Below are 14,875 nucleotides of genomic sequence, written 5' to 3'. Positions count from 1 at the left end.
TAATGCTTTGTTCTGTGCTCAATAATCATGAGCGTTAAGCGCCCTTTGCTGGCATGGCCAGCTTAACATTACAACAGTCATGAGTGTCTCCAGCAAGATGCGCAGGGGGACGTTCTGTTGAAGCATTGTCCCAGGTGGTGAGCAGAAGCCCAGGCGTCAGTCCCCGCAGACAGCCTTCCACCGCCCATCAAGACGACATTGGAACTGTTGAGAGCAGAGCCTGGAAGTTAATCAGAAGACTGTCCTTTCTTGTAAAAGCATCATTCATGATTAATACTCAGCAACACTGCCTCCAAAGCTGACCTCCTTTGTGTGACACTTTCAGGAGCAACAGTTAATTTAAATGCAACAAGCTATCTCACTCCTAACATTTCCAACACAACAAAGCGTTTAGGTACTACCTGACACAAACACTGACCTAACTCTGGGAGTAGTTTACCAGCAATCTGCTCAATTTCAAGTTCCCTGGATGCTTTAAATTGACTTTCTGAAAGATTCTGTCCAGCTCCACCACAACTAACTTAACTGCATCACATTGGCACATGGGGCTGACTGAGCACAACAGTCCCCATCCGTCATCCTGCACAGAGGAACACATCCGTACAGCCTGCCAGGCAGAGTGGTATAAATGTGTGGGCAAAGAGCTGGGGAATCCTGCTGAACAGCTCTTCCTTGGAAAAGAAAGATTCCTCACCAAGTCATTGCAGGAGAGGCTGGAAGCACCTGGCATCCTGGGCAGCTGCAGGTTTTTGGGTTTGGGGGTTTTTTTTTTTGTGTGTTTTTTTTTTTCTTTCCCCAGAAAAGAGCAGAGGGCCTCTGAGTAGATGACCACAGCATAGTGCACTTTGTGTCCTACCCTGATTCTTATTCGTGAGAAGGGATATTGAATTCCAAACATACCTCAAATCAAGGGAAAAGGTAGCAAGTAACAGCAGCCTAGGAATCACCGTGCAAGAAAAATTCACTAAATAATCCACTAAATTCAACTAAAGAACAGGTCCAAACACAGCAGCACTAATATAGAGATTTTATTTTGACTGTATTGAGTTGTACAGCACATTTTGTTTGTCACAATGCTATCGAACTGATTTTAGTTTTTGGCCAGCACATTGTGACGCTGAAACTCACAAGAGCTAAAAGCAGTTTGGACTAACGGCCTGAACGGAAGGGCCAGGAGTACCTAGTTTCTGGCTTCCTTATTGCTTGCAGTCATTCCAACATGTGCAAAACAGGAGCAAACCCAATTTCTTCTGCCAGCCCAACGGTCACTCTACCATGTCTGGCAATGACTGCAAGGTACAAGGCAGGGGAGAATCTGAAGCAAGGTGCCTTCTCTTCCCAAAGCCATATTGGTTGTTCCCCGTATGGAAAAGAAGCAGAGTCCAAGTAGGTACAGGGTCTTCAGATGATGCTAGCTTTGCTTGCACTACTGGGGTTTACAAAACCAGAGGCTGACATAACGAAGTGCAGGAAAGGGTCGTTATTCCATTCCCTCCGACGGAGATGACAAACCATCAGCAAAAAATCTGGGAGAGCACAACAGCGTAAAGTAATTTGCCTTGCTAGTAGGCCAAACGCCCTCACAGGTCCTCCCCCCAAATACGAAGTCTCAGCTCATGAGGTGCAGAATATCTCAGACATTTTCATTTAGCTGGAAAGAAAACCTGCATTTCTGCAAAGAAAGGCCCCATGTTCAAACTCTTCTTCCTCATTAAGATCCACAGATTCCTTAGAAAGGAGGCAGGATGTATACTCCCAGAGGGATCTAGGGATTAAAAGCCCACCTGAAGCCCACTTTCTTAACCTTTCTTTCTTTCTAAACCTAGTTCCTTTTCCTTAGAATGAGTTGGGATTCCTGCTCTCTAGTTTCCAGAAGAAGTAGAGAGGCAATTACAAGTTGGCAACTCTGAACTTTGACCGCTGTACAGGAGACAAAAAAGAAGTCAAATTCAAGAGGCATTTTAGGTAGCGCTGGGGCAAGTCAGAGAGATCGTTTCCACCACTAGAGAGATGCCACACATCATGTTTATCACTGTAGCTTGGTTGTACATCCTAAAGTGAAAAGCACAGACGTAGTGTCTATGTCAGCCAGTGTCCTTCCCCACCCCCGTTTTGGTATCAATGCTTCATTCTCCCTTCTTCGGGTTACATTAAGTGCACAGAAATATATAGCAGCATTTGGACTGAAACCCTCACATACACCAGACAGCACATTCCAGGAGGTAAAACAACACATTATGGCCTATACCCTCAAGGTATCAAGTTTTCAGGATAAAGAGCAGTAGGAAGTGGAGAGCCGAGGGCAGAAAAGGGGAGGAGGAGCAACACAGGAACATGAGTTCTGTTTCCATGCCAGGAGAGGATCAGGGTGCCATTCCTGTGTCAGCACCGGGCCGTGACGCTACCGCAGACAAAGCAGACGGGCAGAGCAGAAGTGAAAAAGCCGATCTCCCATCTCCCCGCGGTGGTGGGGGGCAGGGGCAAAGTCAAATGCGTTCACCAATCCTAGCGGAGTGTGAAAATGGGCAAAATCTGCTCGGCCCATTTTCAGCCAGAATGAATTTCTCTTCAACACTCAAGAGAAAGTCAATTAGTGATGGCTAATGAGTCTTGTTCACCAAGCTGATCGCAAATCACACTCATGGAAAGAGACTCTACAGAACTGCTCCAGGCTGAGGCCATTCCAAAGCACACGGTACCACCTGGAGTCTGCCCTCTTCTCGTACAGCAGCCTGCCTTTGTAGGGGAGTTGGTTCTAAACATGCCTTTCTATTGCTTTGGGGGTACTTTGCACAGGCAGTATCTGTGAAAACATTGCTTTCCAGCCCACAAAAGAAAGAGGTTGCAATCCCCTCTTTAGCCCTAGGTCATCAGACTACAATGTACGGGCCCACCGGTACCAGAGTGGGGACGCACACCATACTCTCTAATCTGAGCTCCTCTGCTCCAGGCTGATAGTAAGACTGCTGAAGACTGCATTCGAGCTTGGTGTTCAAGTGTTGCACCAACGGCCTTCACAATTACAGTGGAGGCAGAGTCACCCTTCAAACCCATGAGAGAAAAGGCTGGGCTTAGACAGGTCCCTTGTCTGGTATTCAGCTGGAAGCTGTGGCGATGGGTTTCTTCAGATGTTGGCTCATGAGCTCTCTGGCACGAGACACTTGGATGTGGTCGTAACAGGAGTTACAGACGAGGACAGGGTCATACAACTGCTGATCAGGGATGGGCAACTTCAGGTGGCAGCAAGCAGCGCAGAACACGTTCCCACAGTTCCTGTCAAGGAGGAAGAAAACCAGTGAAGAGAGAGCTGGGAACACCACAGCAAAACTTCAGAAAGTACAAAGGATCCAGTTCAGGGGCGAAGTACCAGCCTTAGTTGTGACTTGTCAACTTAAAGTATATACTGGGGTCTACAGTGCAAGCTAACTAGCCAGCACTAAGAAGGGACTAATGGGCACTACTACCCAGGAGAGGGATCAAAGGCCTTGGAAAAATAGAAAGAACAACGCAGAATGGAAATCTCCAGGGAATTCATGAGGCCTGGCAAATAAAGGAAAGACCTGAAACTTTCTCCTGGGAGCTGGAGGGAACCAACATCACAGACAAGGATTTTGTGAGGTTCACAAGAAAGAGGCTCAGAATAAGAGCAGAACTACAGCGATAATGTTGTTTACCTGCAGTGATGCCTCCGTTTGGCCAGCCAGAATTCACAATCGCAGTTAAAACAATGCGAGGCCATGTGGTCTGGAACCCACCGCGTGACCTAGGGCAAACACCAGTCCTCATCAGCTTTCGGCTTGTAACACTACACAGGCCGGGTCTCAGGACTCAGTCAGGGTCCCACAGGCTTCAGCCACAGCAGGCTAGCCCAGAGTGAGCCCAGCCCACTGGCCCCCTTCTGTCAGAATCTGCCGCAGCAGAGGACATGTTAAAGGACAAGGGCGGCTGCTGTCTGCCTTGCTTCCAGCCCACTCTGCCGCTGTAACCACCAAAGTTAGCTGCCAGGAAAAACTCTCTCTGCTGCTGTAACAGAACACATACCTCAGTCTCCTTCTTATCAACAGGCTCCCAGCTCGCTTCTGACAAACAGTCTTCACTATGATCGGAACAGAAATCCTCGGTGTCGCTGCTGTCTGATTCCTTCAAGCATGTCTGCAAAAAGAGATGAAGTCACAGATCCCCTCAGCTGCCTCAATGCACAGTCAAGGGCATTCCTTGCTTCGGCCACACTCGCTGCTTGTCAGGGGCGTGTGGATGGCTCCACAGTTCCCATACAAGAGGACAGAGCATTCATGCCCTGCATAGGAGCCGTTGCTTGGCCCTCAGGAAGCAGAGATACCTCTGGGTGGCATGAGGACAGGAGGGGAACAGGGCTGAGGAAATGTAGGAACACATCTCAACCGCCCACTCGGAAAGTACGAGACCGAGAACTGCGGGTTGGAGGAGAGGGTGGTGCGAGGGGGTGCAGGACCACCGCTGGCCAGGAGCCACAGTGCCGGTTGGGCTGTTAGAGGCAGTTACTTACAAAGTCATCCTCGTAGTCCATCGGAGGCTCAGCCGGAGGGGCACAGAAGTGGCGGATGTCCAGGCGCAGCTGCAGCTCTCGCACCTGCCTACGCAGCTGCTCCACCTCCTGCTTGTAGCTGGCCTCGATCTGCCGCAGCCTGTGCTGAATCACATCCGTGGGGAAGGGGAGCCCATCATCGTCCAGGTAGAGAGGAGGCACAGGAGAAGGACATTTTGGCGGCATGTGCTTGGGACCAGACGCTTGTTTCACGTGCCAGGGTAGCCACGAACGGCTGGGCTTTCCTGCGGGGCTGGCAAAATGCGTGCCAAGGTGGCCAGAGCAGGCTGAGGATTTTGCACCTTCTCTGGCAGACCACTGGCCACTGAGGCACAGGCCCGGTGCCCGCAGAGGTTTGCTGCTCAACCTCTTGCTACAGCAGCCATAGGAGAGGAGGTGTCTGGGTGCAGGCTCCCCATTGGGGAGCGATGTCACCATTCCTTGAAAACTGTCCCAGTTGGACCCCAGGAAGGAGAACTCGCTGCTTTGGCTCTGGGAAATGGGCTTGCGCCACTGCTCTAGCGTGACTCTCCCGGGACGGCCGGGCTCCTCACAGGGCACACTCCTTCCAGCATCACCTTTGCCATTGTCTTCATCCAGGCAGGGGATGCCCTGGGCTGGGCCTGGGATGTCCTGGCAAGGGGCGCTTGGTGCCAGGGACTCCTGGCTGGGAACATCTTGGCAGGTGGTGTTTCTCTTAGGGCAGCCTCCTCCATTGGACACCATGCCAGTAGCCTCCAAAGGTTCCTGGGGACAGGTTTCTAATTGCTTCCCAGAACTGGTGGAAACCCTGTCAACATTTTCCTGTCCAGAAGGATTTGGAGGTGGACACATGCCGTCCAGTTCCTCCATGTATGTTCCGTTTCCCTTTTCTGCCTCCAGAGAGGCACTGCTTGCTGGCACAGAAGCCCAGCTGCTCAGCTGCTTGCTATGCCCCTCAGGCTCAGCACGGCTGCTACAAGCACTGTTGGCTTGCAGGGGAGCATCTCCCCCTTGCTTCTCCACCTGCCGTGTCTCTCCCGCAGCCGCCGCACTGCCTTCGCCCATGTACGGCTCAGCTCCCTCAGCGGTGGTGTGCCGGGCTTCCAGGCCCACCCGGACTTCCTGACAGTGGTTGTTCAGGTTTGGATCACTAGACGTGCGGGTCAGCGGGCTGCTGGAGTCGCAGGCTGAGAGCAAGTCATCCATAGATCTTGTCTTTGGTAATCTAGAACCCAAAAGGAAAAAAGTCTCAAGACAAAACTCCTGAAACTTTCCTCAATTCAGTCGAAACTGAGATGATGGAAGGGAAACGTCCTTAATTACAGATCACGGGGAGGGTGGGGAAGGGCGGTGCAGCAGCATGAGCCGAAGTGCACATGCGTGTACAGCGTGGCCTCCGCAGTCTGCCTTTTTAGGTGCAGCAGGGAGCTGTACACATTCTGCTCCAGGTGGCTGGGACAATGCTACAGAGCTCTTGCTCTCAACAGGAAAGATGAGAACAACAGGTAAAAGAGAGGAACTACAATGAGCAAGGAGGGAAAGAAAGCCTGTGGGTAGGTGGCAACCTGGGCCTGGAGCTCTAGGCTCTTACCTGTCCAAACATCTGCCACTGAACTCCTGGCTCTGGGATCCAGGGGGCAGGTAAATGTCCATCTCATCCTGTCCCAGAGGATGTGGTGAGGAAGCTGGGAGATACACCGCTGTCCAGACGTGCAGCGCTCGCACGTGGCACACTGGATGCAGCACCTGCAACAACCACTTACGATCAGAGGTCAATGCAAAAGGAAACCCCCCCCAACCTCTCCCCACACAATCCCTGTGCTTGGCAGGCGAAAAGCCTGGAAAACCAGGCCAGCAGCTCTACTGACCTGCTCAGAGCCTGGCATATAGAGAAGATTGTGGAAGTTCTTATTGCCAGCCCGCAGGAGGGACCACACGGAGCAGGTACGTTTGTAGATGTTGTGCATCTCTCGCTCGCAGGGGCTGTTCCCAAGGAAGGTCCCATAGAGGCAGGAATACGTGTGCTGCACCAGCTTCACCTGCAGCATCAGGAGGGGAACAATTGTCAGGGCCATTGGGAAACAGTGTGTCCTGCCTACAGGGTAAACGTCTCCCACTCCTCTGGGATGGCCCACGCATGTCCTACCCAGCTGGTGACCCTGCCGCTGTCCTCTCTTCCACACAGGGCAGGACAGAGGGGATAGCAACAGAAATCACTCAGATTAAAGTGAAAGCGTACCATACCCATCCCTCTATAGCCCTAACCGTTATTATTTGATAGGACAGAGATTAATAGCTATCATTTCCCTAATTTATTTTTTTACAATGTTTCAGACTCATATAGCCCCGAGGTATGCAAATTGGCTTTTAATCAAAACAGTGCTGCTGATGGTATCTGAATTCAATGGGCTCCAGGAAGGGACCTGGAGAAGAAGCGATTCAAAGAAACCAAAGAATATAAACCCTCCTCACTGTGCAATCTGCTAGGGACTCCGAGCCCGCAGTCCCCACGGGGAGGAGGAAGAGGAAACTGCAAGCAGCTAACAGAAGCCAGCAGAAGCATCACACGCACAGAACCAGGTCAAAATACCACAACCGAAGGGCAGGGCTGGACCCACACGGTGGAGGTATGTCAGGAATGCCAGCAGAGAGCCCAAGCACTACGCAGACACTTTCCTGTTTTTAAAGAATTCAGTTTTCGTTTTCTTTCAGCTACAACACCGTAAAACATCATGGCCTTCCCTCTGCCTCTGCTCACATCTGGCAAGGTATAAGGAGACCTTTGCATGCATATTTCTTACCAAAAAAGCTTCGTTAAATTCAAAGAGGCAAGGAAATTGCTTCAGAAGCTGATGAACAGCATCCAGCCACTGGAGAAAAACTGGGCACTGCTCGTTCTGATCTTCCACCTTCTCCTGGTGACCGCAGCGATCACCAAACTTGTGACCAAAATCCAGCCAGTCTGATTCAACAAGCACCTGGAAGCCCTGTGAACAAAAGAAAAAAGCTACCTGCAGACACTTTGCTGTAGGCACGCGCAGGACACGGCCAGCCCATGTGCCAGCAGCTCCAGGCACAGGCAGGACTTCTGAGGGGCTAGAGAGGAGCCTGCACCAGTGCTTGGGTTGGGAGCAAAGCTACCTGGATGTCAGAGGTTTCCAAACACAAGCTAACAGTCGTTATTTCTAGACAATAAACAGCTTGGAGAATACACACGATTAAGAGTAGGGAAGCAGCTGAACCTTGAACACAAGAGGTTATTTACCACAGTACTTCACCAAGCTGGGTAGAGGAGCGAGGTACAGTTCACTGAAAACAGGCAGGAAAAGAATACGGGAAAACCCAACGCCCACACTAGTAGTTCTGAAACACCACTAAGCTTATTGCCAAATGAGATCCTGTTCCTGCCTCCGAGACAAAAGGCACGTTTTAATGGACATGAACTGGCAGTATAGCACAACTCATACCTCCATGGTCCTGTAGTAAGGGTCCAGAAGAATCTTTGCCAGCGCTACAATCTGCGGAGTCCTGTCCCAGCCATCTGAGCAATGAACCAGCACTGGACGTCCTTCTCTGTCAACTGCACTGGAGACCAGCACTGCTGCCTTCAGCATGACAGAAAGGTGCTGCAGCCACTTGGTATTCTCCAGGGCTGAAAGCCAGCTGGGAGATGTAAAAAAAACCCAAGAAAATGGTTGCTTAGATCTCCAGTGGAAGGAAAAAAAAAAAAGTATTTTAAACTAAGCCTTTTTAGCATCCTCAATGTCTTTTCTAAAACATGTTCAAGAGGAGCCAGCCAGCCTGGGAATAAGCACAAAGAATCCAACCCCCAATTTCAATTTTTCCCAGATACAGCTACATTTCAGAATTCCTCAGAGGACGCACACAACCAGGTGACACTGAGGCAGTGCTGCAATCCCTTCTGGATTACCAGGGATAAAAATAAGCAGCATTCAAGCACTGTGAACACTTCCCTATCCCTCCATTTTCTGAGGAAGAAACCTGGGATAGGAAAAAGGAAAAAGGGAGGGAAAACCCCCCAGGACATTGACAGATACGGTGTCAGACTCAGCTAGAGAATAGTCACTTACTTGCTGGGGTCTGGCACCTGACTGCAGACAGCACGCAGATACTGGAAACTGTTCCGGATGGAGTGGATGTTGGCCATGCCCATGAACACGACTTCACAGTTTGGGTAATACTCTGAACACAGAGATAGAAACATTCAGAGGGCTGCTGCCACTGTGGCAACTGCCTCCGTACGTTCAGTTTAGGTGTCCCCTCACTGCACCATTTCTGGTCTCCAGGTAGGCAGTTTTTCTACAAAAGCCTTGTGGGCCAGCAGCAATATATCTGGAATAATGCACTTTGCATGAGTGAGGAGACTGTGCTCCCAGAGACCGAGTACCAAAATGCTGACCCAACCCACTGCTGCGCTCTGGGACCCACCCAACAAAGCAGGTCCAAGATGCAGATGCTCTGGGAGCACTTAGCCCTCAGTACCTTCACATTCACAGCCGCCCCCCTTTGCTCTGTTGGCCACAGCCGCGGTGTAGGACCTGGCATCAAGAATCAGCAGCTTCTGAGGAGTTCCCGCGTTCTCCACGCCTGAACACGCCGTCAGGGATGAGTCTGCAGAGACAACAGGGACTAAGTTCCCGGAACCTCCCTCCTTTCTGTGACAGGCCCCCAGTGCCACCCAACACTGGCTGCGAACGACGCCAGGGACCCATTCCGCACACCGTAGTCAAGGTGTGACAGGGCCCGGATGATCCATCTGGATATTGGGTTTAAACCTTGCACTTTAACAGCCCTGTCAGCAGCAACAGCAACATTTTGGTGTTGTTCACATGCTTAGTAAAGAGAGTGGGAGGCAGCGAGCTGTCTTACCGAAGTCGGCATCGCAGGCCTCGCTGCCATCGCTGCTCCCGTTGTGCTGCATCCCACCAGATACCTTCACCCCAGGGTTCAAGGCACAGGCTTTGGCAATAGATGTCACAAGATACTCGTCGTCAGCGTTTCGCCAGCCCCACCAACTGATTTCAGGCTGGCTGCAGCGTGCAATCACCGCCCCGTTGCGCACATGTCTGCAAAGGAAGCGAGAGCCTAATGAAGTCCCCCGAAAAGGTGAGGAACAACCCCAGCAAACTTCACCTACAGTCAGCACCAGAGAAACCCTCCCCACCGCTTTAGCTACTGCATTAACTCTTGCATTCAAGCAGTGAAACAGGGCAGGGCATTTGAAATAACCATTATTCACATCAAAAGCAGCGATGCAGGGGCTGTCACTCGCAGCACAGCGGTGAGGAACAGGAGACGGCTGCAAGTAGCACAGGAGCAGCCAATGGAGCTGGAACAGCTGGCAAAACGAGATTGCAGAGGAGCCCGTCACTGTGGCGCTCGCTGGGGTGGCTGTTGGGAACAGCTGGTGCCAGCGATGGCGGCAGCGCCGGGCTCAGCTGCAGCTCACGGGGCCTCACCCCGACCGACGGCTCTGGCTCTGCCCTGGGACTCCACTACCGAAAGGAAAGGGGAGTTTCTGCAGCCAGGGGGAAGCTGCCAGTTGTCCTAGCTATTACTCTGCTAAACTATTTTTATTTAATAATATATAAACTATTTTAATAATATATAAATACATATTATTATCTATAAATATATATTATTGTATATAGAGATGTAAATATTTATATATTAATCCAGAGAGAAGAACTTTAAATAATTATGGTTGTACTTTGGGAAAGTAATAGTTATTGTAATACTGTTCTGTTCTCCCATTCTTTCTTTTCCCTTTCTTCTCCTTTACAGGATGTACTGGCTGTTAAACCATTTCATTTATCACTTGTAAGTTAGAAAGATTAGCTCACTCAGCATCGTACTGGTTAGTTTCTGGGTGGTGGCCTGAGCTGCTGTTTATTAACAACCCCTAAAATGTGAACCCTACCCTGGCTGCTGCTTATTGGTGATACTGGGTGATAAAAATAGAGTATAAAATGTAGTATTAAAAAATGAAAAGTATTTACAGATGATCAAAATGTAACTCCAGCTATTGACAGGGAGCAGCTGGGTACAAATCAGCTGCCAAATCTCAAAGACTTTGAGGTCACTGTGGAGCTCTCAAAAAGCCTCAGCTCAAGAGATGCAAAAATGTTAAGAATGTACTAGCTGTTATTCAGAAAAGAATAAGACAGAAAACAGGACGGCACCACATCTTATGCACCTTCAAATTGAAACAAATTTCTCCTTAATCCATCTCAAAAAGGATAATGTCGTACTTGGACCCCCAGAGAAGGGTGGCAAGGACAATTGGAGGTCTAGAAGAGCTTCGCTATGGACAACTTAAGGCAAACACCTCCCCACCATGGGAGAAGGACAAGGACAGATGAAAGGCATAAAAGGTCATGAGCAATATTAAAAAAAAGTGTGTTTGGAAGATTAGTCTTATTTTTCCTGGAAACACAAATGAGTACTGGAATGGTCATGTCTTAAGAAAAACAAGAAGCATTTTGTGGACAGCAGACATAACAGACAGTGGACTCGCTGCCACAGTGCAGCGCGGAAGTATAAACTGGCTCCAAAATACACTAAATTCATGGAAGGTAGGCCCACCACATGACCAGCAAACACAATCACACATTCTCCTGAATAACTGTTGTAGGAAACCTAACATAGCAGCTGCTGCAAAGATGCACCAGGGCAGAACACCGGCATACCCGTACCATTTTTTACACATCCCCGAGATGCTACTCCTGGTGCCTGGCCCTTCTTGGAGACAGGACAATAAATTGGACAGCCCCGCAGTCCGTTCATCACAGCAACGGTGCTTGTCCATCCCTATCCCACCACCCCTCATGTGGCACCTCTCTGAAGGTGAGCCGGAGTAAGAATAAAGATGTAGATAAACCTCCTGCAAACCACACCAAGTATTTTATTTTGTTATTTGTAGGTCAACACTTCTGAAAAAGTTGCACTGGTGGCAGAATAGGGGACGTAACGCTCTGGATGCTGCCGCATGCCAGCACCAGCCTCAAGCCATTGCTCAAGGGCTGCTCAGCTACCGTAAGGGCTATTAGAAGCACTCCGGAAGGTATCGCTTTCTCATGCGGCCACCCCATAAGCGGCTCTGCTGTTCCACAGAGGATGACAGCGCCTGTTTATGTTATCTGCTGTAAGGCAGAACACCAAGAAAATGCATCGAGGCTCTGAACTCCCTCTAACAGCAGTGCACGGTATCTCACCGGCAGCTACTGCAGTTTGCAGGAATGGTTTTGCTACTCAAAGTCCCCTTATTCTCCTGAGGCAACTTATCAATAAATGCAGAAGATATATTATCATTAATGACATCTTGTAGATAATAGTGATGAAGCCTTTAAACTGAAGACTTCCAAAGAAATAATATTCCTGTTCAGCAAAGTCAAAATACTGTAGGGTCCTTTTTCTTTTGGTGCTCTCTGCTGCTGTTTTGGTTCGCAAGGTGACCTATAGAGCAGTCGCTCCCAAGAGATCTATTCCTGTCTTCAGGATCACTCAAGGATGGTTAATACCAACAGCAGCAAAGGCTTTGTTTATACTAGTAAATGAAACAGAGCCAAGGTGTGGACTTAAGCACCAGCCTGTGATCATCCAAGCTTGTTTGTTAGCACACCCACAGGTTTTGGCCTGTGCCAACCAGCACTTTCCCAGCCAGCGCCTGAGCGTGTTTTTGGGAAATGCAGGTGCTGTGCCAGGGGCTGCTCCCACCAGGCCATGTGATGTGATGGCAGTGTTTTGGGGTGCAGGGGGTAGAACAAGTTTAGCTCTGTAGGCCATCTGAAGTCAGAGGTAGCCTGCTTAATGCAATACTACAGACATTGCCAAAGAGTCATCTTAGATTCAGAAAACTTCTTGCTAGCACAAACTTCTCAGCACTGCAAACAATGCTGGGCAGAGGTTGGCCTTGAGGTAGCCAGTTCAAGAGACACAGTGCCATGCCAATAAACTGAAGGAAGTACGGCCAGCATCGATGAGCACGAAGCCATCAGCAAGCAGAAAGCACAGCAGGTGCCAGCAGATGGACCAAAACCACAGCTGAGCTTGCAATGAGCTTCCCAGGTCAGGGGAGCACGCACTGCGTGACTCTGCGTTCCGCAAATCTCCCCAGCACCAGCGTACAAAGCATTTCAGGTCTTTTCTTACTGGGGATTTTTGTGGAAGTTTTCCTCAAAGAAAAAACTCCTTTCTTGAAACTGGAATGGCAGAAGGCACCATAGTGTTTTAACTTCTGTGGACAAAGTTATTCTTTAGGGATCCTCTGTTTAGTTTTAATGACCTGAGACTCTTTCAGAATCCAAAGCTGGAGTATGAGGTGCCTTTGCAGTTTATCAGCTAAGCTTTTTCTCCCAGATTCATTCACAGCACAAGGCTAGAACACATCTGATACTGTTAGTATGTGCCATTTAACCCATAACAATCATCCAGAAGGCATCAACTAGTATTTCTCAAGTCTCCTCTGTTATTTTCTGGCCATAAGAGCACTCATCCACAATGCAAAGTCAAGCAGCTTGGCTTAAAACAGAAGAAAGCCGAGAGAGGGTTTACAGCACTGTCGCCTAAAGGTTCCCAACTGAGATGCATGAATGCAAGTGCTTTCATTTCCCAAGTCTCTGGATTAAACTCCTGGCTCGCTCTGGCACGATGTGAAAGCCTGCGACCGAATGCTCAGCCATGGGGCTGGAGCAACATCCACCGTTTGCCCGCTGCTTCCCCAACAGCCACTGTGGCACAAACGCGGCAAAGGCGATGCTGAGCGTCTGCGAGGAGCTCTCTTGCTAACACAGTCCCAAGGTCTTCAGAAGGTGGATGTGTAGACAGAGAGTAATAACGAGGAGCGGGTGGCATACAATGCCCGTCTGCCTCTGTAGTCAGCTAAATAATTAATTGCATCCTTCATGCTTTTTAGAAGTGAATTGTGCTTGGAGGCTCCTGCATCTCTACTGTGCATCTCCACTGAGGACTCAGAGATGGAGACCTGAATTTCTGTTTTGCTTAACAGCTAAATTATACTTTTTGTAAGAAAATATTTGCAAGATAATGTGTCACCTTTGGCATCATGTTTTACAGATCTGACTGACCTAATGAATTCACCGTTGTTCTCCAAAAGCTCTGAAGTCTACCAAACAGTCCTGTGGTTACCAAGTCCTTAGGGTGCAGGCACCTGAGCCCACTTGTCCACTCTCTCCTGAATGATAAGGAGGAGCTGAGCATGAGGCTTTTCCTTTCTTCCCTCTCCCTTCCATACAGCACCAGGCACTCCAGAAGCAGCCATGGCCCTCACAGACTCTCCTGGCCAGAAGACTTCAATCTGGAGGGCGAATGCTAACAAGTGCGTGAAAATGAGATACACATATGGGCAAGCACTTGTTCCATCTTGTAACATCACTTGTCAGCATCTTCTAATCTGATCCCAGGCTGCAGCTCAGCCTGTAAATTACTGGGTACCATTACAGTAAAGCGAGGAACAAAATAATTGTTAAGAGTAACAAAAAGACATGGCTTTGCCCTCGGGTGGGGAGGCACACTGGGACAGTCTCCAGTGCCAGGCCATTTTTAGCAAAAGTAATCACAAATACAATTAACTTCTTAGCTGACTTGGCTACAAAGAGGGAAAGGCTCCATGCGATAAGTAGCGCTCATTATTACTCTGCTGTAGAATTTAGTTCTTCCAGAAGAACTAACACGCTGTGCTTTGCCACCATCTAATAGCAAACTATGTAACATGAAGGTGTAGAATTAAGGGACGTGTAAAATCACAGGTTTTGTTTCCCGGCTTTTGTACTTCCCAGGGTTGTCCTTTGTTGTGCAGCTCTGATATTTTCAAAGCTTTTTATATTTGGATTTAGTAATTGGTAACAGAGTCTAAGGCTAGAAACCATGATGTACGTTAAAATACGCACACTGAATGGGCGCACCTATTCAACCAGTCTCCTGCTAGTTTCAAACACAACAGCCTCCTAGCAGACATTTTTGATGAGAAACTGCTGCTCTACCCTGAAAAGCCCTGCTTTATTTGCCACCTAGCCTCCTGCATCCCCCTGTAGAGATTATTTTTGGAAGGCTGACCAGGGAGTAGGTACTCAGCTATTGAGTCAAAGTTCAGCCACATGCAAACATTTTGTTCTGTCACCTAAATGTTGTCAGACTCTCAGAACTCAGTCAAAACACAAGTGATTTGCACTTGGATATTAAGAGGTACATCCAGGCCTGCGTACCTAGTTTGAGAGCAGGGCTGTACTGCAGGCCTGTTTTGGCCAAGACTTCTTTTCAAAGTAGCAGCTAGGCAAGTATCAATGCGTG

The 14,875-nt window shown here is 49.1% G+C and overlaps 1 protein-coding gene across 2 annotated transcripts in view; it reads right to left on the bottom strand.

Moving 5' to 3' along the window:
• Positions 1–1,012: 1,012 nt before the first annotated feature.
• Positions 1,013–14,875, bottom strand: part of MTMR4 (myotubularin related protein 4) — a 56,779-nt gene continuing 42,916 nt past the window's right edge. For both annotated transcript variants that reach the window (XM_075771132.1, XM_075771131.1), the window contains 11 exons: positions 9,437–9,633; positions 9,050–9,178; positions 8,638–8,749; positions 8,014–8,209; positions 7,348–7,533; positions 6,415–6,585; positions 6,138–6,292; positions 4,526–5,771; positions 4,042–4,152; positions 3,675–3,763; positions 1,013–3,273 (listed from right to left, as the gene is read on the bottom strand). In XM_075771132.1, the coding sequence (XP_075627247.1) occupies positions 3,096–3,273; positions 3,675–3,763; positions 4,042–4,152; positions 4,526–5,771; positions 6,138–6,292; positions 6,415–6,585; positions 7,348–7,533; positions 8,014–8,209; positions 8,638–8,749; positions 9,050–9,178; positions 9,437–9,633 (2,770 nt within the window). In that variant the 3' untranslated portion in view covers positions 1,013–3,095. The remainder of the gene's footprint in view (positions 3,274–3,674; positions 3,764–4,041; positions 4,153–4,525; positions 5,772–6,137; positions 6,293–6,414; positions 6,586–7,347; positions 7,534–8,013; positions 8,210–8,637; positions 8,750–9,049; positions 9,179–9,436; positions 9,634–14,875) is intronic.

Source organism: Balearica regulorum, chromosome 19 (assembly GCF_011004875.1).
Source record: "Balearica regulorum gibbericeps isolate bBalReg1 chromosome 19, bBalReg1.pri, whole genome shotgun sequence".
Lineage (NCBI taxonomy): Eukaryota > Metazoa > Chordata > Aves > Gruiformes > Gruidae > Balearica > Balearica regulorum.
The sequence above is the reverse complement of the archived record's forward strand: the minus strand, read 5'-3'. Positions and strand labels throughout refer to the sequence as shown.